Source organism: Ornithorhynchus anatinus, chromosome 13 (assembly GCF_004115215.2).
Source record: "Ornithorhynchus anatinus isolate Pmale09 chromosome 13, mOrnAna1.pri.v4, whole genome shotgun sequence".
NCBI classification, from domain to species: Eukaryota; Metazoa; Chordata; class Mammalia; order Monotremata; family Ornithorhynchidae; genus Ornithorhynchus; species Ornithorhynchus anatinus.
Window position 1 is genome coordinate 20164852 of NC_041740.1, and position 25884 is coordinate 20190735.

The 25884-nt window shown below is 47.5% G+C and overlaps 1 protein-coding gene across 1 annotated transcript in view; it reads right to left on the reverse strand.

Annotated features, from left to right (window-relative positions):
• Nucleotides 1-25884, reverse strand: part of SLC39A12 (solute carrier family 39 member 12) — a 40936-nt gene that overhangs the window by 13777 nt on the left and 1275 nt on the right. The window contains exons 2-11 of the mRNA XM_039913845.1: nucleotides 23699-23980; nucleotides 21550-21757; nucleotides 20582-20766; nucleotides 16667-16841; nucleotides 14657-14829; nucleotides 13155-13343; nucleotides 9427-9534; nucleotides 5814-5880; nucleotides 1596-1754; nucleotides 431-618 (exon numbers count right to left, since the gene is read on the reverse strand). Coding sequence (XP_039769779.1) covers nucleotides 431-618; nucleotides 1596-1754; nucleotides 5814-5880; nucleotides 9427-9534; nucleotides 13155-13343; nucleotides 14657-14829; nucleotides 16667-16841; nucleotides 20582-20766; nucleotides 21550-21757; nucleotides 23699-23980 — 1734 coding nt within the window. The remainder of the gene's footprint in view (nucleotides 1-430; nucleotides 619-1595; nucleotides 1755-5813; nucleotides 5881-9426; nucleotides 9535-13154; nucleotides 13344-14656; nucleotides 14830-16666; nucleotides 16842-20581; nucleotides 20767-21549; nucleotides 21758-23698; nucleotides 23981-25884) is intronic.

The window sequence follows — 25884 nt, forward strand, 5'->3', positions numbered from 1 at the left end:
CTCATCTGGAAAATGGCAATTAAGACTGTGAGCCCCAAGTGGGATATGTACCCCAGCACTTAGAACAGTGCTTGGCACTTAGTAAGCACTTGACAAGTATCATAATTATTATTAATTGTTAAGATCGTGAGCCCTATGTGGGACAGGGACTGGGTCCAACCTGATTAACTCGTATCTACACCAACAGTTGGATCAGTGTTGGGCACATAGTAAGCATTAAACAAGTACCATAATTATTATTAATTATAAGACTGTGAGCCCTATATGGGAGAGGGACTGCACCCAACCCAATTACCTTGCATCTGCCCCAGCGCTTAGTACAGTGCCTGCCACATGGTAAGCGCTTAACAAAAACCACAGTTATGATTATGTGATTATTACTTTCAGAGTTTGCAAAGAGACATGCTATTGAGAACGATGGGGTCCTTACCATTTCCACCAGAGATAAATACAAGAACATGCCCGCCGTAACGGAGAAAATCCAGTTCTGCACCCCAGGGTCGGCTGATATCGCCAGACCTACGTAAAGGCCTAGGAAAGCAGGGAGTGCACTGAGAAAATTGATCAGGACAGCCGTCTTGGTAAGCATTCCCGTGCTAAGGAGCACAGCAAAGTCACCTACAATTGAGAGGAAAAAGAGGTGACATGACTTTGGGACTTGAGCTTGGAGGCCATCTTGACATATTAAAAATAATGGCATTTGTTAACTGCTTACTATGTGTCAAGCACTGTACTAAATGCTGGGATGGATCCAAGCAAATAGGGTTAGACACAGTCCATGTCCCACATGGGGCTCACACTGTTAATCCCCATTTTTCAGCTGAGGGAATTGAGGCCCAGAGAAGCCAAGTGACCTCCCCAAGGTCACACAGCAGATAAGTGGCAGAGCCAGGATCAGTACCTAGGTCTTTTTGATTCCCAGGCCCGGGCTCTAACCATTAGGCCACACTCGAGTGTAGAAGCCCACTGAAGCTAGCTTCGCTGGGAGTAGCCCAAAGATCCCACAACAAAGAGTCGTCGGGCATTCTCTCTCAGAACCCCTAGAGCTGACAGAGTTGCAATTCTAGAGTCGTATCTGTTTAGCTATTCCTAAAGATAACGAATGCAGTGAGATCCGTAGGCCGCTTGTTATTCTCCAAGTCTTGAGGCATTCCAAATTGAAGAAATGCATCACAAATTCACATGCTCTCCCAGAATTTCTCAATCTCTCCTCTCTGGGAATTTTCCCCGTGGAGCCCCGAGATGGTATTTGTGACCAGACCTGTGGCCCGCCCCCAAGAAAGTAAGCTCATCCTCTAGATGGTAAGCTCATTGTGGGCAGGTAATGTATCTGTTTATTGTTATGCTGTACTCTCCCAAGCACTTAGTACAGTGGTCTGCAAACAGCAAGTGCTCAATAAATACGATTAAGTGAATGCACGAATGAATGCTCTCTCCTCCCAACCATGGCACGTGGGGGGAAAAGCAGAGTGTAAGCTCTTTGAAGGCAGGGCTCGTGTCTACTGAGTCTATTGGACCATACTCTCCAAGAGCTTAGTACAGTGCTCCGCACATGGTGAGCACCCGATGAATACCACTGACAGATTTAGACTCACCCATTTCATGTGGAATTTCGTGACACAAGATGGCCACGGCGGTGGTGACGCCTGTCTCTGTGGAGGACGAGAAGGCTGCTCCGATTACCAGGCCGTCGGCAAAGTTGTGAAGACTGTCTCCCAACAGGACCATTATCGCCAGCCGCCCAATCGCCTTCCCTGGGGACCGAGCGGAGGGAGATCGGAAGGGAGTTCGTCTTCTGGGCCTCAGTTTCCATATCTATAAAATGGCCATTCAACGCCTGTGTTCTCCTCCCCCTTTTATAGACGCTGAATCCCGAATGGGGCAGGGATTGGGTCTGATCTGATCTCATTTTTACTCCATATCTTAGTACAATGGTTGGCACTACAGTAAGCTTTTAATGAATACCACGTTTACTGTTATCAAGGAAACGTTTCTGAATGAATCTGAGTCTGCCCACGTCCTCCCTTTGGCCTGAAGTTCCCGATCCCTTCGTATCTAATAGACCACCACTCTCCGCACCTTCAAAACCCTCCTAAAACCACATCTCCACCGAAAGGTCTTCTGGACTAAGCCTTCATCTCTCTTCTGCATCACCTACCTTCTTGGCTCTGTACCTCTTTAGCAGCTGGTATTCACCCCACCCTCAGCTTCACAGTATTTACATACTTATTCATAATTCCCCCCACTGCAGACTGTAAGGTCCTTGGGAAGACAGAACATGCCTATCAAAGAGTGAGAGAGAGAGCGGTGCGTTTCCTCCTGAGCTCAGGTGGCTGCTCTAAGGGATCCAGCAAGGTCTGGGGGAATCAATCAACTAATTAATCAATCGATCTTATTTATTGAGCACTTACTATGTTCAGAGAACTGTACTAAGCGCGTGGGAGAGAACAATATAACAGAGGTGGTAGGACATGTTCCCTGCCCACAATAAACTTAAACTCTAGAGGTTTTCCATGGTTTCATTCCTCAAAGTTCTGCCAGTCCTTGTGAGGTGGGAACACTTATTATCATCTCCATTATACAGATGAGAAAACCAAGCCCCGAGACTCAAGCGAGATTCTTAAGGACACAGAGAAGTGTTTAGCAGAGTCAGGCCTGGGACCCAAATCTCTTGATCCTTAGGTAGAGACATGCCACTATTTCACTGCTTTCCATTTAAATATGATTTCATTTTGTTTATATTTCAAAGAATCATGAAAATAATTGTGGCTTTTGTTAAGCACTTGTTATGTGTCAGCCAAGCACTGTACTAAGCATGGGGATAGATACAAGACCATCGGGTCAGAAACAGTCCCTGAACCACAAGGAGCTCAAAGTCTAAGTAGAAGGGAGAACAGATATTGGGTCCCCATTTTACAGGTGAGGGAATCGAGGCCCAGAGATGGGAAGTAACTTGCAAAGGTCTCATAGCAGGCACGTGGCAGAATGAGAATTAGAACCCAGGTCCTCTGACTTCTAGACCTGTATTCTTTCTACAAGGCCACGCTTCTTCTTGGTTACTCAATCCAGCATCAGATGCAGATGGTCATTGATTTCACATTTCAGAAGTATCGATTTCCTCGGACATATTTGATCTTTTTCTGTGGTTTTGAACTCAGATCTTGGGCAGAAGACCTATGCACCTGAATCGATTTCAAGGATCCTTTGGCTGGGGTGAGGACTGGATTGTGTTATTGTTCTTTGAACTGGCAGTATTTCTGAACTGGCTGCGGACTGGATTTCAGATCCAGAATCCTGACTTCATGCTGAACTAAGCCTCGATAAACCGCTTCACATTTCAGCTAATTCCCTACGTCCTAGAAAATGGCAGCTGGACAGTGTCACCAGGAGCAGGAGACTCCAAATATTTTGATGTCGAATCTGTCTTCTCTGGTAGGGGAAAATTCCAGTGAAATAAACCGGTAAATGGGTCCGTGTTTCTCGAGCAGATCGGTTTGAATCAGATACCATTTCTTGATTTATAAATCAGAAGAGAAGAAAGGGGAGGCTATCTATCCCAGAGGGAGAAATGGACAGAGGAGTTAGTAATAAGGAAATATTTGTAATATAATGTCTGTGATGTGCTTGGAGGAGGTAACAAATTGTGGTGTTTTTAAGCGCTTACTATGTGCCAAAACCTGTACTAAGCACTGGAGGAGATTACACGTAATCAGGTTGGACCCAGTCCCTATCCCACATGGAGTTTACAGTTTAAGGGGATGGAGGAACAGGTGAGAGAACTGAGGCTCAGATTAAGGGATGTGACTTGCTCAAGGTCACACACCATGCAAGAGGTGGAGTCACAATTAGAACCCTGGTCTTCTGACTCCCAGCCCTTGCTCTTTCCACTAGACCATGCTGCTTTTCCAGAATCACATTTGGAGACAGAAAGCCTCCCTCTAGACTCTAAGCTCCTTGTGCACAGGGAATGTATCTACCAACTCTCCCAAATGCTTAGTACGGTGCTGTGCACACAGTAAGTGCTCAGTAAACACAGTAGATTTTTTGTGGTATTTAGTAAGTGTTTACCATGTTCCAAAAGCTTTACTAAGTGTTGGAATAGATACAAGTTAATCAAGCTGGACACAGTCTCTGTCCTACATGGGGCTCCCAATCTCAATCCTCTTTTTACAGATGAGGTCACTGAGGTCCAGAGAAGTGAAATGACTTGCCCAGGATCACACAGCAGACACGTGGTAGAGCTGTGATTAGAAACAGCGTGGCTCAGTGGAAATAGCCAGGACTTGGGAGTCAGATGACGTGGGTTCTAATCCTGGTTTAGCCACTTGTCTGCTGTGTGACCTTGGGTAAGCCACTTAACCTCTCTGGGCCTCAGTTACCTCATCTGGAAAATATGGATTAAGACTGTGAGCCCCACGTGGGACAACCTGATTACCTTGTAACTAGCTCAAGGCTTAGGACAGTGCTTGGCGCTTACTATGTGGTACTTAACAAATACCACAATTATTATTATTAACCCAGGTCCTTCTGACCTCCAGGCCCATGCTCTATCTACTCAGTTACACTGCCTCTCAATTTTTTGATTGGTTGATTGTGTACATATAATTTCATAGAAACCAAATGACCGCTCAGCCCGGAGAGAAGGCAGTGTCACAGGCCTGATCAGGGAGAGGACGCAGTATAAACCACTCAAGCCCACCACAGTGAAAATGAATCGGATGACTCCACATAACAAAATGTAAAGATTTATAAAAGAATGGAAGTCACACATCAAAGGGCATATTTAACCAAACACAGGCAGAGAAGCCTGAAGAACTATCTCTTGAGTCAAAGGCTGTTACTTTGAAAACTATTACTAATGAATGAGTTCTAGCATGAAATGTCAGTAATGAGACAGTGTTGATTCAGACTATACTGTCAGAGAGGAATTTTGCAGCATGCTGAGGGAGTGGATATGTCTCAGTGAGAAGGAACTCTAAGGGATAGAGCACGGGTCTGAGAGTCAGAGGACCTGGGTTCTAATCCTGGTTCTGCCACTTGGTTGTTGTGGGACCCTGGGAAATCACTTCACTTCTTGGTGCATCAGTTTCCTGATCTGTGAAAAGGGGAATAGAATAGCTATTTCCCCTTCCCCATAAGCAGTGAGCCCTACAAGTGGCTGAAACTGAGCCCACCTGATTATCTTGTATCTCCCCCAGTCCTCAGTACAAGTGCTTGGTCCATAATAAGTATTTAACAAACACTACAGGCATTACAATAAAACTAATGATGTTCCTCAAAGAGTCCTCATGGGATTTGCTAGCACTGTCTTTAAATCAAGCTTGACAGTAAGCTCATTATGGGCAGTGAAAATGTCTGCTAATTCTGTTGTAGTGTACTCTCCCAGTTGCTTAGTACAGTGCTTTGTACATAGTAAACACTCAATAGATACAATCAATTGATTGATTTTAGGTTAGCCAGGGCTTTTCTCATGGCAAGATGCCTCGAAAAGATCTTTTCCATCTCTTCTCCAGCACTTAGAGAAGCAGTAGGTCCTCGTGGATTAGAGCAAGGGCCTGGGAGTCAGAAGGACCGGGGTTCTAATCCTGACTCTGTCACTTGTCTGCTGGCTGACCTTGGGCAAGTCACTTCACTTCTCTGGGCCTCAGGACCTCATCAGTAAAATGGGGATCAGGACTGTGAGCCCCATGTGGGCAGAGATTGTGTCCAACTCAATCTGCTAGTATCCACCCTAGCGCTTAGAAAAGTGTCCGGCACATAGTAACCCCTTAACAAATGCCTCAGTGGTTGTTGTTATTATTACTATTACTTACGCTTTCCTTTAGAGGCAGTCAGACTATCTGCAGAATCTCTAACTGGCTCAGAATCCTCTGGACTTCTCTGTTGAGAACAGAAAGGAACAGAGAATTAAGATGGGTGGTTGTCGTTGACTCATTACCACAAAACCGAACCACAAATTTGCCAAGAAAAAGTGGTCCCTAGTGTGGGAGGGGGAGACCACTGGGAGGGAGTAGAAGTCAGGGGGCTCATCTGCCCCTAGAAAGTTGGAAAGGCCTGGTAGAACTGTAGCTGTGTCACTTGATCAATTCCATTCTCTAAGAGTCACGATGAGGCTCCTTTCTGTTGGCTGTCAGCAGAGGCTTTGAGGATACCCTGAGGAAGAATTGAGCTGTAAGCCATATAAAAGCCATAGATATATGACATCATAGTTGCCTTTTCTTTTATGGTATTTGTTAAGTGTTTACTATGTGCCAGGCACTGGGGTAGATGCAAGGTAATCAGTGCATGTCCCACCTGAGGCTCACATGGGTCTTAATGCCCATTTTACAGATGAGGGAACTGAGGCCCAGAGAAATGAAGTGACTGGCCCAAGGTCACACAGCAGACAAGTGGTGGAGCAAGGGTTAGAACCCAGATCCTTCTGACTCCCAGGCCTGGGATCTCTCCATTAAGCCATGCTGCTTCTCGATCAATTGGTCAAATAATGTATACATTGAGCCCTCATTGTGTTCTTCAATTATATGCTCATCCAATTAAATGGTGATTAAGACTGTGAGCCCCAAGCAGGATATGGATTTTATCCAACATAGTTTGTACCTATCCCAGTGCTTAGAACAGTGCCTGGCACATAGTAAGCGCTTAACAAATACCATTGTAAAAAAAAAAAAAGATAAATCAGGGGTGAATTGGTGATTACAGTCATTTCTGGGTAACCGGGATGTCTTCCAGATTCCTGCCCCAGCAGTACTGACATATACCATCAGAAAGAACACCCCCGCAAAAACCCAAGACTAATGATTGATCCAAAAGAACAGCACATTTTCCTCCCTCCCACACAGCCACACAGCGCTGAAAGAGCAAGGTCTGGAGTCTACCAAATAACACCGAAGAAGCTGACGGTTGGAGCCGCTCGTGGGGAATCCTTAGCAAAACAAGGCCAAAGCCCTGCTTTTATAAACACGTCCCTGAGACCAGAATACCTGGCTTGTTTTTTCCTGAGTTTTACAACTGCATCCCATACCTCGTGATTCCACAAGCTCATCTTCTGCTCTTTTGAACACTTCTTAAAAAGGGAAATATAGCCTAACGAGTGGAAAGAGTCCAGGTCTGGGAGTCAGAAGACCTGGGTTCTAACCGTGGCTCTGCCGCTTGCCTGTTGTGTGACTCTGGGCAAGTTGCATGGTGGTATTTGTTAAGTGCTTATTATGTGCTGGGCACTGTACTAAGCATTGGAGGGGATGGGAGGAATACCAGCAAAACAGGTTGGACACAATCTCTGTCCCCCACGGAGCTCACTGTCTTATTCCCCATTTTACAGATGAGGTAACTGAGGCCCAGAGAAGTGAAGTGACTTGCCCAAGGTCACACAGCAGACAATTGGAGGAGCCAGGATTAGAACCTCTGACCTTCTGATTCTCAGAACTGTGCTCTATCCATGAGGCCATGCTAACTTCTCTGGGTCTCAGTTTCCTCATCTGTTAAATGGGGTTGAAATCCCTGCTTCCCTGAACTGTAATCGCACTGGGACAAGGACTGTGTCTGACTCCATTATCTTGTTTCTACCCCAGTGCTTCACACACAGTAAGTCATTTATTGAGATTACTCTGACCTTCCCATTAAACTGCAAGCTCTTTGTCGACTGGATTTGTGTCACTTTGTTATTCTCCCATTAAACTGTAAACTCTGTGGGCTGGATATGCCACTTTGTTATTCTGTACTCCCAAGCGCTTAGTACAGTATTCCGCACCAAGTGGGTAGTCAATAAATGCTACTGTTACTCCTCCTCCTCCTCCTCCTCCTCCTCCTATTAAGCCTTATTATTATGGCATTTGGTAAGCTCTTACTCTGTGTCAAGCACTTTTCTAAGTGCTGGAGTAGATACATAATAGTCAGTTTGGACACATTCCCTGTTCCACATGGGGCTTAAAGTCTAGGTTGATGAGTGAATAGGTACCGAATCCTTGTTTCACAGGTGAGGAAACTGAGGCCCAGAGAAATGAAGTGACTTGCCCAAGTTCACACAGCTGGCAAGTGGCATAGTGGAATTAGAATCTATGCTTAGAACAGTGCTTGGCACACAGTAAGAGCTTAACAAATACCATCATCACCAACCTCTGACTCCCAGACTGTTCTCTATCCACTAGGCCACACTACCGTTACTTTCCAAATGATGCTAAAGTATCTAAGAAGCAAATGAACTTGGTGTCTGTTAAAAGTGACAGAGAATTTCTTGTTCATGCAGCATCTGTAAGTTAATTCTGGACCAACTGCTGTTGAATAGACATTTGCTTTATTGACTTGAAAAGTTCTCAGAAAATCTCCTTGAGTCAGTCAGTGACTAGTATTTGTTGAGCGCTTACTCTGGGTAGAGCACTGTACTAAGCAATTGGGAGACTACAATATAACAGACACAATCCCTGCCCACAATGATATTACAGTCTTAAGGGGCAGACAGACATTAACATAAATAAATAAAATTACAGATATATACATAAGTGCTGTGGGGCTGGAATGGGGGATGAATAAAGAGACCAAGTCAGGGTGATGCAGAAGGGAGTGGGAGAGAGGAAAGGAAGGCTTAGTCAGGGAAGACCTCTTGGAGGAGATGGGCCTTCAAAAAGGCTTTGAAGCTGGGGAGACCAATTGTCCCCTCTCCCCGAAACAGGAGGTACCGTACGTTATTAACTCTGTGATTGGGAGACTGACAAGACCAGTGAAAAGTGAATTAAAAATTAAAAAAAAACTATAACTGATTTGGCCAATAACTTGTGTGCTCCAGATGGCTTACAAAGAAGCAGTTTGGCCTAGTGAATAGCACGCAGGCCTAGGAGTCAGGAAAACCTGGGTTCCAATCCCGGCTCCGCCACTTGTCTGTTGTGTGAACTCGGGAGTCACTTAACTTCTCTGTGCCTCAGCTACCTCATTTGCAAAATGGGCATTAAGACTATGAGTCCCATAAGGGACAGGGTCTGCCTCCAATCCGGTTTGCTTGTATCTACCCCCATGCTTAGTATAGTTCCTGGCACATAGTAAGCACTTAACAAATACCATGATTATTATTATTATTGTTGCAGGGGACTGGTGGTTGTTTCTGGGGAATCCACTGTCATTAAGAAGAGGCAGTCCATCAGGAAAGTCAGGTTGAAGTGCTCTGATGTTTTAAATCCTTGTCCAGAGAGACCAGGGGAAGATAATGTTGGTATTTGTTAAGCGCTGACTATGTGCAGAGCACTGTTCTAAGCGCTGGAGTAGACACAGGGGAATCAGGTTGTCCCACGTGGGGCTCACAGTCTTAATCCCCATTTTACAGATGAGGTAACTGAGGCACAGAGAAGTTAAGTGACTTGCCCACAGTCACACAGCTGACAAGTGGCAGAGCCGGGATTCGAAATGAGGTCCAGAATGTACCGGACACCTATGACCTACCAACTGGATAGTGGACGTGGACTTGTCTCTGCCCGACAGGCCGTCTAATTCCAATTCGAGACTCGGGTCTTGGGGCAGCCTCTCCAGGCCATCAGCTACGGAAAAACCCTGCCAAAGGAGGAGAGTTTCAGGTTAGTGCTGAAGCCAAATGTTCATCAGTCAGTCAGTCATATTTCTTGAGTGCTTACTGTGGGCACAGCACTGTACTAAGCACTTGGGAGAGTACAACACGAGTTGGTAGACACATTCCCTGCCTACAACCAGCTTACAGTCTAGAGGGGGAGACAGACTTTAGTGTTAATAAATGACGTGTAGCTCGACCGATCAATATTTATTGAACAATTACTCTGGGCAGAACACTGTGCTAAGTGGTGGGAGCTCTCCTCCAGCCCAGCTCATTAATAAGAATAATTATGGTAGCTGTTAAGCACTTACTATGTGCTTAACTTACTTACTGTACTAAGTGCTGGGTTGGTTACAAGCAAATCGGGTTGGACCCAGCCCCTGAACCTCACAGTTTCAATCCCCATTTTACAGCTGAGGGAACTGAGGGCAAGAGAAATGAAGTGACTTGCCCAGGGTCACACAGCAGACAAGTGGCGGAGCTGAGATTACAACCCATGACCTTCTGGCTCCCAGGCCCGTGCTCTATCCATTAGGTCATCCGGTCCCAACTCATAGCCTAAGAGAAATTAGACAGGGTCCAGAGAAACTCATGCAGAGAGGAAGGCAAATATTAGCTTGGAAAAGAAGATACCACATAGCACATGGGTGCTGCTTTTCCTTGTGCTTCTGATGGTGACCCAGGCTATATCCTCCTTGAAGAAAGGGTTCGTGTCTACTTATTGTATGGTATTGTATCTTCCCAAGTGCTTAGTACAGTGCTCTGCACACCAATCTCTGTACCAAGTAAGCCCTCAATAGATACAGTTGATTGATTGAATCCCCATTAAAAATGGCTTTTAACGATGTCAGAGCACTCCCCCTCTATCTTTCTTTTAATGGTATTTGTTAAGCACTTACTATGTTCCAGGCACTGTATTAAGCGCTGGGGTACATACAACATCATCGGGTTGGACACAGTCAGTGTCCTTCATAGGGCTCACAGTTTTAATCTCTGTTTTATGACCGAGGTAACTAGGACTCAGAGAATTTAAGTGATTGTCCAAGGTCGCACAGCAGTCCAGGTGGAGCCAGGGTTAGGATGCAGATCCTCTGACTTTCAGGCCTGGGCCTTCTCCCTAAGCCCTCGGGTCCCAGCAAAATTGGAGTGTTTCTCTGTGTTATTACGAGAGATATCACATGCCAATTTGAAAGGATTAGATTCTGAGCTAACGACGCTAGCAAGGACTAATGCCAACCTCCTCACTCTACCTCAGTCTCATCTATCTCGCTGCTGTACTCTCACACCTATCCTGCCTCTGGCCTGGAATGCCCTCCCTCTTCATATCTGACTGACAATGAGTCTCCCCCACCTTTAAAGCCTTAATGAAGACACATTCCTTCAAGAGGCCTTCCCTGGCTAAACCTTTATTTTGACTTCTCCCATTCCCTTCGGTTTCACCCCGTACTTTATTTATACCCTTTATTCCCTTTATTCACCTCTCCCTCAGCCCCGAGGCACTTATGTCCCCATCGGTAATTTATTTATATTGATGTCTGTCTCCCTGTCTAGACTGTAAACTCATTGTGGGCAGGCAACATGTCTACTAACCATGTTAGTAGTAGTAGGGAAGCAGCGTGGCTCAGTGGAAAGAGCCTGGGCTTTGGAGTCAGAGGTCATGAGTTCGACTCCCGGCTCTGCCACTTGTCAGCTGTGTGACTGTGGGCAAGTCACTTCACTTCTCTGTGCCTCAGTTACCTCATCTGTAAAATAGGGATTAACTGTGAGCCTCACGTGGGACAACCTGATTACCCTGAATTTACCTCACCGCTTAGAACAGTGCTCTGCACATAGTAAGCGCTTAACAAATACCAACATTATTATTAACCCTGCTATATCATTATGTTGCACTCTCCCAAGGGGTTAGTACAGTGCTCTGCAAACAATAAGCTTTCAATAAATACCATTGATTGATTAATTGACTGACTTCCTGAGCTCTCTGGGGGAAGGGAATGTGTCTACCAACCCTGCTAAACTGTACACTCCCAACTGCCTAGTACAGTGCTCTGCACACCGTAAGTGCTCAATAAATGTAATTTATTGATCGACTGAGGTCCAGTGACTATGTCTAATTGTCCCCTGTGTATTCTTTCCCAGAGCTTAATACAGTGGTCTGTACCCATTAAACTCTTGGTCTAGTGGATAGAGTTCAAGCCTGGAAATCAGGAGGACCTGGTTTCTAAGCCCAGCTACACCACTTGTCTGCTGTGTGACCTTGTGCAAGTCACTTCACTCCTCTAGGCCTCATTTACCTCATCCTTAAAATGGGGATTCAGACTGTGAGTCCCATGTGGGATGGGGACTGTGTCCGACCTGATTAGCTTGTAACTACCCCAGCTCTTAGAACAGCGCTTGACTCATAGTAAGCACTTAACAGATGCTATCATCATCATCATTATTATTATTGTTATGAAATACTCTCACTACTATTACTATTACTACTGTAACAGTGAACTATCATAGCTTTTATCATCCACGGGTGACGATTTCATTCAGCTATCGAGATGCGATCGAGACTTCAACTAGCAAAAAAAGCATCGGAATCCTCAAGAGGCCACTTCCTCATCCCAATCTGGCCCTGAGCTCAACATTTCTAGAACTTGTTTTTCTGCTCCTTCCAAGATCCCTTCCTGTCCTAGAATGTGCCAGTTTCCTACAGACCTCTCCACAAAACGTTCCCCTGAACATTGAAGTCTCCTCCTGAGTTTTTCAGGGGTTAACAACTTTCAAAACTGCCTGAGCCAGTGTTCGACTAACCATTAGAATCCACTGTTGGAATGTGGTAATTCCATTAATTGGCTCTTTTGAGTGTTAAGAGCTTAGGGGAAACAGCAAGGCTTAGTGGATAAAGCACGGACCTGGGAGTCAGAAGACCTGGCTTCTAATCCCGGTTCTACCACTTGCCTGCTGTGTGACCTTGGGCAAGTCACTTAATTTCTCCGTGCCTTAGTTTCCTCAACTGTAAAAGGAGGATTAAATGAGGATTGAGCAGCAGCGTGACCTAGCAGATAGAGCAAGGGCCTGGGGGTCAGAAGGAAATGGCTTCTAATTCCAGCTCTGTCACCTGGACTGCTGTGTGAATTTGGGCAAGTCATTTAGCTTCTCTGTCTCTCAGTTTCCTCATCTTTAAAATGGGGATTAAGACTGTGGGCCCCATATGGGACATGGACTGTGTCCAACCTAATCATCTTGTATCCGCCCCAGCACTAAGTACAGGGACTAGAACATAGTGTTTAACAAATACCATAATTAAAAAAAAAAATCCTAGGCTCTTCTACTTTGACTCTGTGCCCCAATATGGGACAGGGACTGTGTCCATTCTGATTAACTTGTATACACTCCAGTGCTTAGAACAGTGCTTGACACGTATTAAGAGATTAGCAAATACGATAATAATGTTATTAATAATAACAATAACTATCATATGGAACCCAGAAAGGTGGCAATCAGGAGTCAACTTGGGTGGAGTTATACAGGAAGCGGGATCCCAAATTCACACGTGGCATTTTGTAAGCCAGGCTATTCCTCATCTGGAAGGAATTCCAATAAACTACATTCGACACACCTTCAACACAGGATTGGAGGCTGGAGGAGATGGTACCTTGTCACTCTCGGGCATGAGCAGAACGAAGCATTTTTCAATCAGAAAAAATCCATGGATTCCTCCGATCACACCCAAAAGTTTCCAAATGTATTCCTTGCCCTCATGGAAATGGCCCATCTTCTGGGCTTCCTGCTTGTGGAGGCCGAGAATCTAGACAAGGAGGGGAAGGAGCAGAAAGAATGAACATGTTTTGTTGAGTGAGAAGGCCTAATGTTTAGCCCAGTGCTTAGCATACAGTGCTGCCTCCCTGGGTAGCCACAAACCTTTCCCCAAGCCTGGCCGGAGGCTGGCCCTCCTCCACTATTCTTTTTTATGGTATTTGTTAAGTGCTTACCATGGGTCAAACATGGTTCTAAATGCTGGGGTGGCTAATAGTTAATCAGGTCGGACACAGTCCTGGTCCCACATGGGGCTCACGGTCTTAAGTAGGAGGAAGAACAGGAGAAATGAAGCACTGAGAAGTTAGGTGATTTGTCCCAGGTCACACAGCAAGTAACTGGATTAGAACTCAGGTCCTCTGACTCTCGGGCTGGTGCTTTTTCCACTAGGTCACACTGCCAGATTAGACACTATCCCTGTGCTCAAGGACCTACAGTCTAACACCCTCTACTATCCGCTTTACCCAGCTGGTCAAACACATCCAGAACCCCGCTCCAGGGGCCTCCTTCCCCTCTTTCCTCCCACAAAGGTCCATGATTAGTTTCTCTCCCGCTGGAGAAGGATGGATGGTCACTGGGGTTTAATACGATGCCAAGCACTTAGTACAGTGCTTTACACTCAGAAAGCACTCAGTAAGTGCGATTGAAGAAGAAGAAGAAGGTTTTCTACATTGCTCAGGGAATTCTATCTAACTCCTTGTGGTCAGAGAATGGGTCTACCAACTCTGCTTTATTGTACTCTCCTGAGTGCTCAGTACGGTGCTCAGCACACGGTAAGCACTCATTTAATATCATTGATTGATTGATTCCCAAGCTCGTCGTGGGGAGGAATAGTATCTACTCTATGAGCATGACCTAGTGGAAAGAACACATAACACTCAAAAAATCGATCGATTGAATGATATTATTGGAAAGGCCAACAGGAGCTGCTGCATTCATTCATTCACTTGCATTTCTTGAGTGCTTACTGTGTGCAAAGCACTGTACTAAGCGCTTGGAAGAGTACACTATAACAACAGACACATTCCCAGCCCAGAATGAGCTCACAGTCTAGAGAGCAGGACTGGAGCAGCAGGAGGTATATTTTAATGGCATTTGTCAATGCTCACTAAGTGCCAGGGACTATACTAAACTCTGGGGTAGGTCCAAGCTAATCGGGTCGGACACAGCCCCTGTCCCACACGGGTTTCAAGGTGTAAAGGAGGGAGAACGGGTAATTGATCCTCATTTAACAGAGGGGGGGAACTGAGGCAGAGGGAACCGAAGTGACTTGGCCAGTGTCACCCGACCGACCAAGCGGCTCACCTGGGGGATGAGGTGGAGCAGGGCGTCGCCGGAGAGCACCCCTATGGCCAGGCCGACGAACAGCTGCATGACCAGCTGGGAGCTTCCATAACAGCCGCTGAGGAGAATGAGGCCTGGGCCCAGCACAGAGCCCATAGTGATGAGCAGCACAGCCACCGTCCCGTAACCATACCCTGGAGCCGAGAGAGCAGAAGCCAGGAGCTCTGACCAGCCGGCCACCCTAGAGGCCCCCTCCCCCATTCTCTCCCACCCTCTCGCCCACCCGTCCACCATGGGGATCACCCCCATGGAGATCACCCCCAAGCTGCCTGAGCCCAACTTCCACCAGGGCCTACGATGCAACTTTCCAGTCAGGACCGAAATGACCCCAAAAGGTTGCTCTTTCGGCCTAGGAGTGTTCTGAAACTTCACCCCCCTCCTCAAATATCCACCTAATCTGCACCCCATGTTTGGAATGAACGGATGTCCAACAGATCCCCCGTCTGGACCTCCGTCGACAGTGCTAGAAGAACCGGTCTGTGGTCCTGTTGGACGGGACAGCGCTGAACGTCGCTGGAGAGTGTCCTCCACTTCACAACCCCGCCCCCTGCCCCGACTACCGGCCCCAGTGGTCATGGAGCCCCGTTTCAGTCAATGTATTTATTGAGCATTTACTATGTGCAGAGCATTTTCCTAAGCGCTTGGGAGAGTACAATGTAATAATAAACAGAGGCATTCCCCGCCCACCATGAGCTGCCAGGGCTAGATCCAGGAGGACGACAGGGAGGAGGAAGCTTTCTTTCCTGGCAGAGGGGAAGCAGTTGAGAGGCCCTGATTCATCCATCCGCCAAAGGAGACAGGACTGAACTGGCCTAAGGCAATCCTTCCCTTCCTGGCTTCCTTTCTGCCTTTCCCCTGAACCCAGAGAAGGAGGAACAACAACTAAAGGTGGTGTCAGACCTGCCCTGTCCTGCGGTGGCTGTGGCAGCTAGCTGGGGGGTGGGAGGGAGACCTCGCCTGAGAGGCCACGGGAAGGAACTGAGGCACGCAGCTTCTAGATTTCTGCCTCAGGGGCTTCCCAAGGCTGGGGTCCTTCTCCTTCCCGCTTCCTGGGGCGTGCCCAAGACGTGAGATGGGAAGAAACAACATCTGGGATGTGGAGAGAAATGGCGCCTGTCGACTGGGAACAGGGAGGGTGTCTGTTTGCTCTGGGAGCTAATAATAATATCAATAACAATAACAATAATGTGTTCTTAATAATAAAAATAGTATGTGTTCAGCAGTTACTCTGTGCAAAGCACCGTACCTAGATTCAAGATGATCAGAGAAGAAGCATAGTCTAGTGGAGAGAGCCCTGGCCCGGAGTCAGAGGACTTGGGTTCTAACCTTGTCTCTGCCACTTGTCTGCTGGATGACCTTGGGCAAGTCATTTAACTTCTCGGTGCCTCAGTTCTTCTATTCTCCCTCCTACTTAGACCGTGAACCTCATGGGGGTACAGGGACCGTGTCCAACCTAATTTAACTTAAATCTACTACCCCAGCATTTAGAACAGTGTTGGACACCTAGTAAGCACTTAACAAATATGAAAATAAAAATAAAAAACCAGGTCAGAAACAGTTCCTGTCCCACTAGGGGCTGACGGTCTAAGTAGGAGGGAGAACAGGTTATCGAAACTCCATTTTACGGGGGAGGAAACTGAGGCCCAGAGAGGTTAAGCGGCTACACAAAGCAGGCCAGAAGGCATAAAGTCCAGGCAACAAGACCCTCTGAATCCTGGGCCAGCCGAGCCCTTGCTCCATCCCTTAGGGAAGGTCTCACGTTCAGCACATGGCTCAACATCCTACAGCAGTCAGGACACACATCGACAACACTAGACCGCAAGCCCCTTGTGGGCAAGGATCATGGGGATCAATTCTGTTTCACTGTTACTTTTCCAAGCGCTTAACCCAATGCTCCATGCACAGTGAGGAGTCCATGAATATCACGGCTTGATTGACAGAGTGACCCGGCCAACGGGGAGCAACACTCACTCTCCAGGGCCTCGGGTGGTGTCCGGACAAGCTGGGGGTCATCTGACCCACAAGGGCAGGTGAGCAACAACTGCTGGATGACGGCAGGGCTGATTTCCTGGAAGTTTTCCTTGGATATAGAGCCCTGGCTAGCTGGCAGGAATATCTCGGCCAGGTCTTCGGCCGAAAGGCAGGCCTGGTGGAGAAGAAGGTGGAATGATTCGCTTTCGGCTGCGGACAATTCTCCAGCAGGGAGAGAGTTAGGTAGGATCGACGGGGTTCCACTCAAACCAAATTCCATAAGAAGAATAATTAAAAGAATAATAACCGTGGTATTTGTTAAGAGCTTACTTATGTGCCAGTCACTGTACCAAGTGCTGGGGTGGATTCAAGCAAATCGGGTTGGGCACAGTCCCTGCCCCGCATAGGGCTCACAGTCTCCATGCTCATTTTACAGAGTAGGTGAGTGCGGCCCAGAGAAGTGAAATGACTTGCCCAAGATCACACAGCAAGTGGCAGTGCCAGGATTAGAACCCACAACCTTCTGAGTCCCAGGCCTATGGTCTAGCCATTGCGCAATGCTGCTTTTCATGAAGAACAATAATTTCTGAAAGGACGGGGAAACTCTTTCCCGGTCTAAAATGCGTTCTTGTGGTTTAGAATGATAAAGAACAGCAGCTATTGAAGGTGCGCAGGTTTATGCAGAGCAATGCTTTCGGAGACTATTGAGTGCGGAGTAATCAATCGATCAGTAGTATTTATTACTGTGTACAGAGCACTGTATTAAGCGCTTGGGACAGCTCACTATAACAGAGAAGCAGCATGGACTAGTGGATAGAGCCCAGGCCCAGGAGGAGGAAGGACCTGGGTTCTAATCCTGGCTCTGCAACTTGTGTGCTGTGTGATGTTGGGCAAGTCACTTGACTTCTCTGGGCCTCAGTTACCTCATAATAATTATAATTAATAATTATGGGGTTTGTTCAGCACTTACTACATGCCAAGCGCTGTTCTAAGCACTGGAGTAGATAGAAGGTTATCAGGTTGTCCCACGTGGGATTCACAGTTTTAATCTCCATTTTCCAGATGAGACAATCACTTTCCCCTACTTCAAAACCCTACTGAAGGCACAGGACGGTCCTTGGCTCCAACCTGAAAACCAGGGGTGAAGTAACAAGAACTTGCATCTCTTAAAGGTTTGGGGAGCAGAGCAGAGAATAATAATAATTGTGGTACTTGTTAAGCACTTACTATGTGCCAAGCAATGCTCTAAGCACTGGGAATGAATCAGGTTAGTCAGGTTGGACTCAGCCCCTGTCCCAAATGGGGCTCACACTCTTAACCCCATTTTACAGAAGAAGGAACTGAGGCCCAGAGAAGTGAAGTAACTTGCCCAAGGTCACACAGCAGTCAAGTGGTGGAGATTAGATGGATTAGAACCCATGACCTTCTGACTCCCAGGCCTGTGCTCTATCCACTAAGCCACGCTCCTTCCTCAGAATCAGCCTCCACGTGAGCCGCCCTAGATGACCCAATCCCAAAGTCTCCCAGGCCCCATCGGTGGAACTCCAGCAGACACCAGAACCTTCCCAGAAGCCTTCCTGGCTAGGGGTTGCCTGAGTGAGAAAGCCGAGAGATTCATTCAATCATATTTACTGAGCACTTACTGTGTGCAAAGCACTGTACCGAGCACTAGACAGAATACACTATCACAACAAACAGACACATTCCTGTCCACAACGACCACACACTCTAGAGAGGGAGATGGACATTATATAAAAAGAAAAATAAATAAATAAATAAATAAATAAATAAATAAATGATAGATTAATACGTATGTGCTGTGGGGATCGGAGGGAGGATTAATGAAGAATCAAGTAAGAGCAGTGCAGAAGGAAGTGGGAGAAGAAGAGAGGAGGGCGTAGTCAGGGAAGCCTTCTTGGAGAAAATGGGCCTTCAATAAGGTTTTGCAGTGGGGAGAGCAATTATCTGTCTGATATGGAGAGGGAGGGAGAGATGGGATGGAAAACCTCTCTCCGCTCTCTGAGACGAGGGAACAGAAATACTGGCTCTGAGAATAGTTCCTGCAGCTAGAGGAAGTTCCCTGGGGGCCGGCCTGCGTTCTATTCCCAGCCCCAACCCCTCTGAGTCCATTGGCTGCCCCAGAGCTATTTGGGACATCGGGTCTGAAGGCTCGGCGAGTCCCTGGCGTGAGGGCCGGGGGAGGTCAAAGGGGGTCGTCCGGAGCCCTCTGGCCTCAGCAAATGCCCGTGGGGATGGTTAGTCCGCTCGTCTTCCACAGCGGAGCTCTGGGGCTCTGGGCCCTGGGCAGCTTGACCTGAAAGTCGATTCCCTGGGGGTCTGCCAGAGAGGGGAATGTCCTCCAGCTTCCGCCACCCCTCGGCCCCACCCAGCCCCAGAGGGTGGGCATGGGCCTCGCTACTCTCCTGCTGCAACCCAGCCCGCACACTTCGCTCCTCTAATGCCAACTTTCTCACTTGCACCTCGATCTCTTCTGTCTCGCCACTGACCTTTCGCCACAACCTGCCTCTGGCCTGGAACGCCCACCCTCCTCGAATCCTACAGACAATTCGTCTCCCCCCACCTCAAAGCCTTATGGAGGGAACATCTCTTTCAAGAGGTCTTCCCTTACTAAGCCCCCCTTTCCTCTTTTCCCACTCCCTCTGCGTCACCCTGACTTGCTTCCTTTGCTCATCCCCCAACTTCCCGCCCCATAGCACTTAAGTCCATATCTGTAATCTATCTGTTTATATTAATGTCTGTCTCCCCAACTCTAGACTGTAAACTCGTGGGCAGGAAATGTGTCTGTTTATTGTTGTATTGTACTCTCCCAGCCGCTTAGTACGCAGTAAGTGCTCAATAAATATGACTGAATGAAAGAATAAATGACTGACACGTCTGGAGGCGGGCCCTGGAGCTGGCTGCATTTGCTCCCTCATTCTTGGATCCCCGAAGTCAGACCATCCATCAGTCTCCAAACCCCCCCAGAGACGGTCCTCCCTTTCGAAGCTGGGCATTCCCCATCATATCTCTCCAGAAGTCTCCCTCCTCTCTGGGTGCAACGACACTGAGGACCCACTGACCCAGGTTCCTTCATTCAGTCATATTTATTGAGTGCTTACCGTATGCAGAGCACTGTATTAAGCATCCGGGAGAGTTCAATAGAACAATAAATAGGCACATTCCCTGCCCACAATGAGCTTCTTCTTCCTGGGAAATCCCTGCTAGCCTGACACTTATGAGTCACCCCTCCCTGCCAAGGGCCCAGGCAAGCAGTCAGTCAGTCAGTTGTATTTACTGAGCACTTACTGTGTGCAGAGGACAGTACTAAGTGTTTGGGAGAGGACAATAGAATAATATAACAGATGCATTCCCTGCCTACCGTGAGATTACAGTCTAGAGGGGGAGAGAAATATTAATAGAAATAAATTCCAGATAGGTACATAAGTGCTTTGGAACTGGGAGAGGGAATGGACGAAGGGAGCAAGTCAGGGCAACCCAGAAGGGAGAGAAAAGGAGGACTTTGTCAGGGAAGGCCTCTTTGAGGAGATGGGCCTTCAGTAAGGCTTTGAACGAGAGGAGAGTCCATCAGATATGAGGAGGGAGGGCATCCAGGCCAGAAGCAGGATGTGGGCGAGAGGTCAGAGGGAAGATAGATGTTATGGCACAATGAGAAAGTTGGCATTAGAGGAACGAAGTCCATGGGGTGGGTCATAGTAGGAGAGTAGCGAGGTGAGGTAGGAGGGGGCAAAGTGGTGAAGTGCTTTAAAGCTAGTGGTGAGGTGCTTCAGTTTGATGCAGAGGTGGATGGGCAACCCTTGGAGGAGTGGGGAAACATGGACTGACCCTTTTTCGTAGAAAAACAGCCTCCTGGCACTGCCCTCCCACACACATCAACCCCGGGAAAAGGGAGCCTACCTGGTTCCAGGAAGCTGGGGGGCCTCCTGGAAGCTCCACCTTCCTCCCGGCTGGCACAGGATCATCAGGGGCTTCGCTGTCCCTGAGTCCTCCTGATCCCCAGCTCGTCCTAGGGGCCCCCACGGTGTGGTCACCGTGGTCACAGGGCCGACCAGCGCGGAGTAAACGGAGAAGCTGATCTAATTCTGAAATTTGAAGACAGAAACGGAATCATGCCCAGCCAAGGTGGATGGTGAGGGAAGGAGAAATCCCTCTGAACCTCTAGATGGCTTCCAATCCCCTGATCGAGAAGAAACACGGCCTAGTGGATAGAGCGCGAGCCTGAGAGTCAGAAGGATCTGGGTTCTAACCCCGCTCTGCAACCGGTCTGCTGTGTGACCTTGGGCGAGTCGCTTCACTTCTCTGGGACTCAGCCACCTCATCTGTCAAATGGGGATTAAGACTGTGACCTCCTGTGGGACAGGGACTGTGTCCAAACTGAGTAACTTATATCTACCCCAGAGCTTAGTACAGTGCCTGGCCATAGTAAGCCCTTAACAAAGACCATTAAAAAAAATTCAGGTTGCAATTTTCTAAATAGAAACTTGGCCCTGAGGAAGGTTGTCAAGCCCTGGGAGAAAATTCCAAGTCCCCAACAAAGATTCTCCGTGCTTTTCACTGACCCTGGGAAGGTTGTAGAGGGGAGGGGGCTCTGTCCAGCTCATGATGACATCCTCATCCCTTACAGTCCCCTGTGTTGCTAACCATTCTACCACCCTACCCCCAGGGTAAGCCCTATATACCCAGGCCCCTGGGCTGACGGGGATATGGTGCAGAGGGAATGCCTGTAACATGGTGAGCACTTAAAAATACCATTAAAGAGTGCTTAACCAATATTATCATTACCATTATTATTATTATGTGCTAACAAGCCATCCAAGGCCCAGATTTTGGTGACCAGAGGCGGGATGATTTAGGGGTGATCAAACCTTGGAGTCGGAGAGTGCTGGTTGTGTTGAGAGAACTGAATACGTAGTCCATGAAGAAGTCCGGAGAGGGTAGTCTTGGGTGGCCCAGACAGACCCCTTGAAGGGAAAGGGTAATGATGGTCATCGCCAGCTGGGGAAGGGTATTGGCATCCGCCCCCTCGCTCCTCGAGATCCCAGATCGCCATTCCAAATCGTCAACCCCCAGACACTGCAGAGTGACCAGAAGAGAGAGTATGTTTAAACCATACACTTTGGGCCTCCCTGAATTGATTGATCCATCAATCAATGGGATTTATTGAGCGCTTCCTGTGTGCAGAGGACTGCACTGAGTACAATGAGCTCATTATGAACAGGGAACGTGTCTCCTGATTCTGCTGTAGCATACTCTCCTAAGCATTTAGTACAGTGTTCTGCCTATAGTAAGCGCTCGATAAATCCCATTGATTGATAAAATATCACCGAGTTAGTAGGCACGATCTCTCCTTATAAAGAAACAGTGTGCTCTAGTGGATAGAGCATGGGTCTGGGACTCAGAGGACCTGGGTTCTACTTCCAGCTCTGCCATTTACCTTCTGTGTGACCTTGGGCAAGTTACTTAACTTCTCTGGGCTTCAGTTGCCTTATGTGCAAAATGGGGATTCATTATTATTAACAGGTATTATTAAGGGCTTTAAAAGAGGGGAGAGTGGTGGTCTGACCAATATGGAAAAGGAAGGAGGTTCAGGCAGGAGGGAAGACGTGGCCAAGAGGTCAGCAGTGAGATCGAGGTTCAGTGAGTTTGTTGGCACTAGAGGAGCAAAGTACGGGGGATGGGTTGTCGTAGGAGAGTAGTGAAGTGAGGTAGGAGGGAGCAAGAGGATTGAGGGCTTTAAAGCCAATGGTGAGGAGCTTCTGTTGCATGCAGAGGTGGGTGGGCAACCACTGCAGGTTCTTGAGGGAGACATGAACTGAATATTTTTGTAGAAAAGTCATTTAGGTAGAGAGTGACATATGGACTGGAATGGGGAGAGACAGGAGGCAGGGTGATCAGGAAGAAGGCTGATGCAGTAATCCAGGTGGAGCAGGAGAATTGCTTGGATCAACGTACTTGCAGTTTGGATGGAGAGGAAAGGGTGGATTTTACCAATGCTGTGAAGATGGAATCGACAGGATCTGGTGACACATCGAATGTGCAGTTTGAATGAGAGAGATGAGATGAGAATAATTTGATAATTACATTTGGGAATCATCTCCTTAGAGATGGTACTTGAAGTCAAGGGAGAGATTGAGTGCTCCTAGGGAGTGGGTGTAGATGGAGATTAGAAGGGGACCCAGAATTGAACCTTGAGGAACTTCCCACAGGTAGGGGGTGGGAGGCAGGGGAGGATCCCGCAAAAGACTCTATTCTGTCTCCCTTAGGCATCACCTATTTAGTGCCGAATTGTACTTTCCAAGTGCTTAGTACAGTGCTCTGCAATAAATACGATTGAATGAACGAATCACCTATGTACTTGAGTCCTTTACTCATTGAGGACTAAGGAACTCAGCAGTTCTTAGGTAAACATCCTTCTATTCGGTCACTTTCTATCAGAAATCTATTTTAGTGTCTACCTCCTCCAATATTTTGTCAGCTCCTCAGCGGCAGTGATTTTTTTTCATGGTATTTGTTAAGCGCTTACTATGTGCCAGGTACTGTACTAAGCACTGGGGTAGGTACAAGTTAATTGGGTCGGACACAGTCTCCGGTCCCACGTGGGGCTCACCGTCTCAATCCCCATTTAACGGATGAGGTAACTGAGGCCCAGAGAAGTGAAGTAACTTTCCCAAGTTCAAACAGCAGCCAAATGGAGAAGCCGGCATTAGAACCCAGATCCTCTGCCTCCCAAATCCATGCTCTTTCCACTAGGCCACACTGCTTCTCACAGATAAGGAAACAGAGACACATAGAAGTGAAGTGACCTGCTTAAGGTCACTCAGCAGGCAAGAGGCAGAGCTAGGATTAGAACCCTGGTCCTCTGCCTCCCAGGTTCGTGCTTTTCCCACTAGACAATGCTGCTTCTCTAATGCATTAACGTCAAGGATGGTCCTCAGAATTAAGCATTTACTGCCCCCAAGACCCAGATCCTTCTCTTTGTTGGGTCTAAAATCCCTTTCTAGTGGATCGTCTTACTTGATCCCCAGAAGTGTTAAAATGGTGCCTCACTGCAACCAGGGCGTCTTCTGTTTCGTTCCGAGAAAAGAAATTATGGTTTTCATCCCTCCTTAAGCTCAGGAGGCTGTGAAGAAAGAACGTGTACTCCTTGTCGCTCAGGACGAGCTTGGGCGAGCAAACGTCTGCCCAGTGAACGACGTAATAGAGGAGGAGAAGAGAAATTCTCTGGAATATTTCCTCCTCTGGACTCTCCCCAACATGTCCTCCAGCAATGAGAAGTAGAGTGTCGGGCTCAAAGCACTGCAAGAGAGAAACAGGAGAGGGAGCCTTATCATTCATTCATTCATTCGATCGTATTTATTGAGCGCTTACTGTGCGCAGAGCACTGTACCAAGCACTCGGAAGACTACAGCATAACAATATAACTGGCACATTCCCTGCCCACAGGGAGCTTAGAGTCTAGATGGGGAGACAAACATTAATAGAAATAAATAAATTTTAGATTTGTAAATATATAGTTGAAGCAGCATAGTGTAGTGGATAGAGCACGGGCCTGGGAGTCAGAGGGACATGAATTCTCATCCCAGCTCTGCCTCTTGTCTGCTGTGTGACCTTGGGCAAGTCAGTTAGCCTCTCTGTCCCTCAGTTACCTCATCTGTAAAATGGGGATTGAGACCGTGAGCCCCACATGGGACAGGTACTGTGTCCAACCTGATTCACTTGTGTCTAGCCCAGTGCACAGTACTCTGCCTGACACATAGTGAGCACATAACAATACCATTATTATTATTATTATTGCTACCTTTCCCCTTCTCAGGCTTGTGCCCTGGGTCAGGGAGGTGAGCACCACTTGGTTTCTAACCCAGAGACCAAGGCATAGAGCCTTTTCTGCCTTGGGGCATCGCCAGGCTGCTTCTACCTCGGAGTCCTGCCCAAAGGCCAAAGGTTCTTCCTCAATGTTCCTTGCCCTCCCTGGCTCCAAACCCAGGTCTGGTTTGAGGTCCGCTGAGGTGAGGGGAGGGAGAATCAAGCTGCCTTGTTGTCTTCGCAGTGCAAGGCGGCCCCACAGTGGAGAGAGGCCACGTGGCTCTAAGATGGCAGATCGGACCGATGGAGGAGAGATTTAAAGTGATGAACAGAGACCTTTGGAGAAGAAGGGATGTCAACATCGAGCTCAATGACTAATCAGAAGCCATGGAACCTTATGGACAGATCTAGGATTTGCTCCCGTGGGAGCATCTTTGGGAGGGTTACTAGATTACTTTCTTTCTGATCTACCAACCTCCCGTCTCTCCCTGCTTCAGTCTATACTTCACTCTGCTGGCCGCATAATCTTTCTACAGAAATGCTTTGGGCATGTCAACCCCCTCCTCAAAAATCTCCAATGGTTGTCTATCTACTTTTGTGTCAAGTGAAAACTCCTCACTGTTGGCTTCAAAGCTCTCCATCACGTTGCCCCCTCCTACCTCACCTCCCTTCTCTCCTTCTGCATCCTAGCTCCTCTGACGCCGCTAACCTTCTCACTGGGCCTCATTCTCACCTGTCCCGCCCTCGACCCCTGGCCGGCGTCCTAACTCTGGCCTGGAATGCCCTCCCTCCTCACATCCGCCAAACTAGCACTTCCCCCCTTCAAAGCCCTACTGAAAGCTCACCTCCTCCAGGAGGCCTTCCCAGACTGAACACCCCATTTTCCTCTGCTCCTTCTTCCTTCCCCAGTGCCCGACTCCCTCCCTCTGCTCTACCCCTTCTCCTGCCCACAGCACTTGTATATATTTGTTCATATTTATTGTTCTATTTATTTTATTAATGATGTGCATTTATCTATGGTTCTATTCATCTATTTTGATGGTAGTGATGCCTGTCTACTTGTTTTGTTTTGTTGTCTGTCTCCTCCTTCTAGACTGTGAGCCCACTGTTGGGTAGGGATTGTCTCTATCTGTTGCTGAACTGTACTTTCCAAGCCCTTAGTACAGTGCTCTGCACAGAGCAAGTGCTCAATAAATACAATTGAATGAATTAATATTCTGTTGTCCAAGTCCCCTACCGAACTATAAACTCCTCTACGACTGTGATCCTGTCTTTCAACTGTCATGTTGTACTTCCAAAAATGATTAATACAATGCTTGGCATACAATAAGAAGTCTATAAATACCTTTGATCCAGTGACTGATCGACATCGGGAACTCTAGGAGAAAGTGGAACCG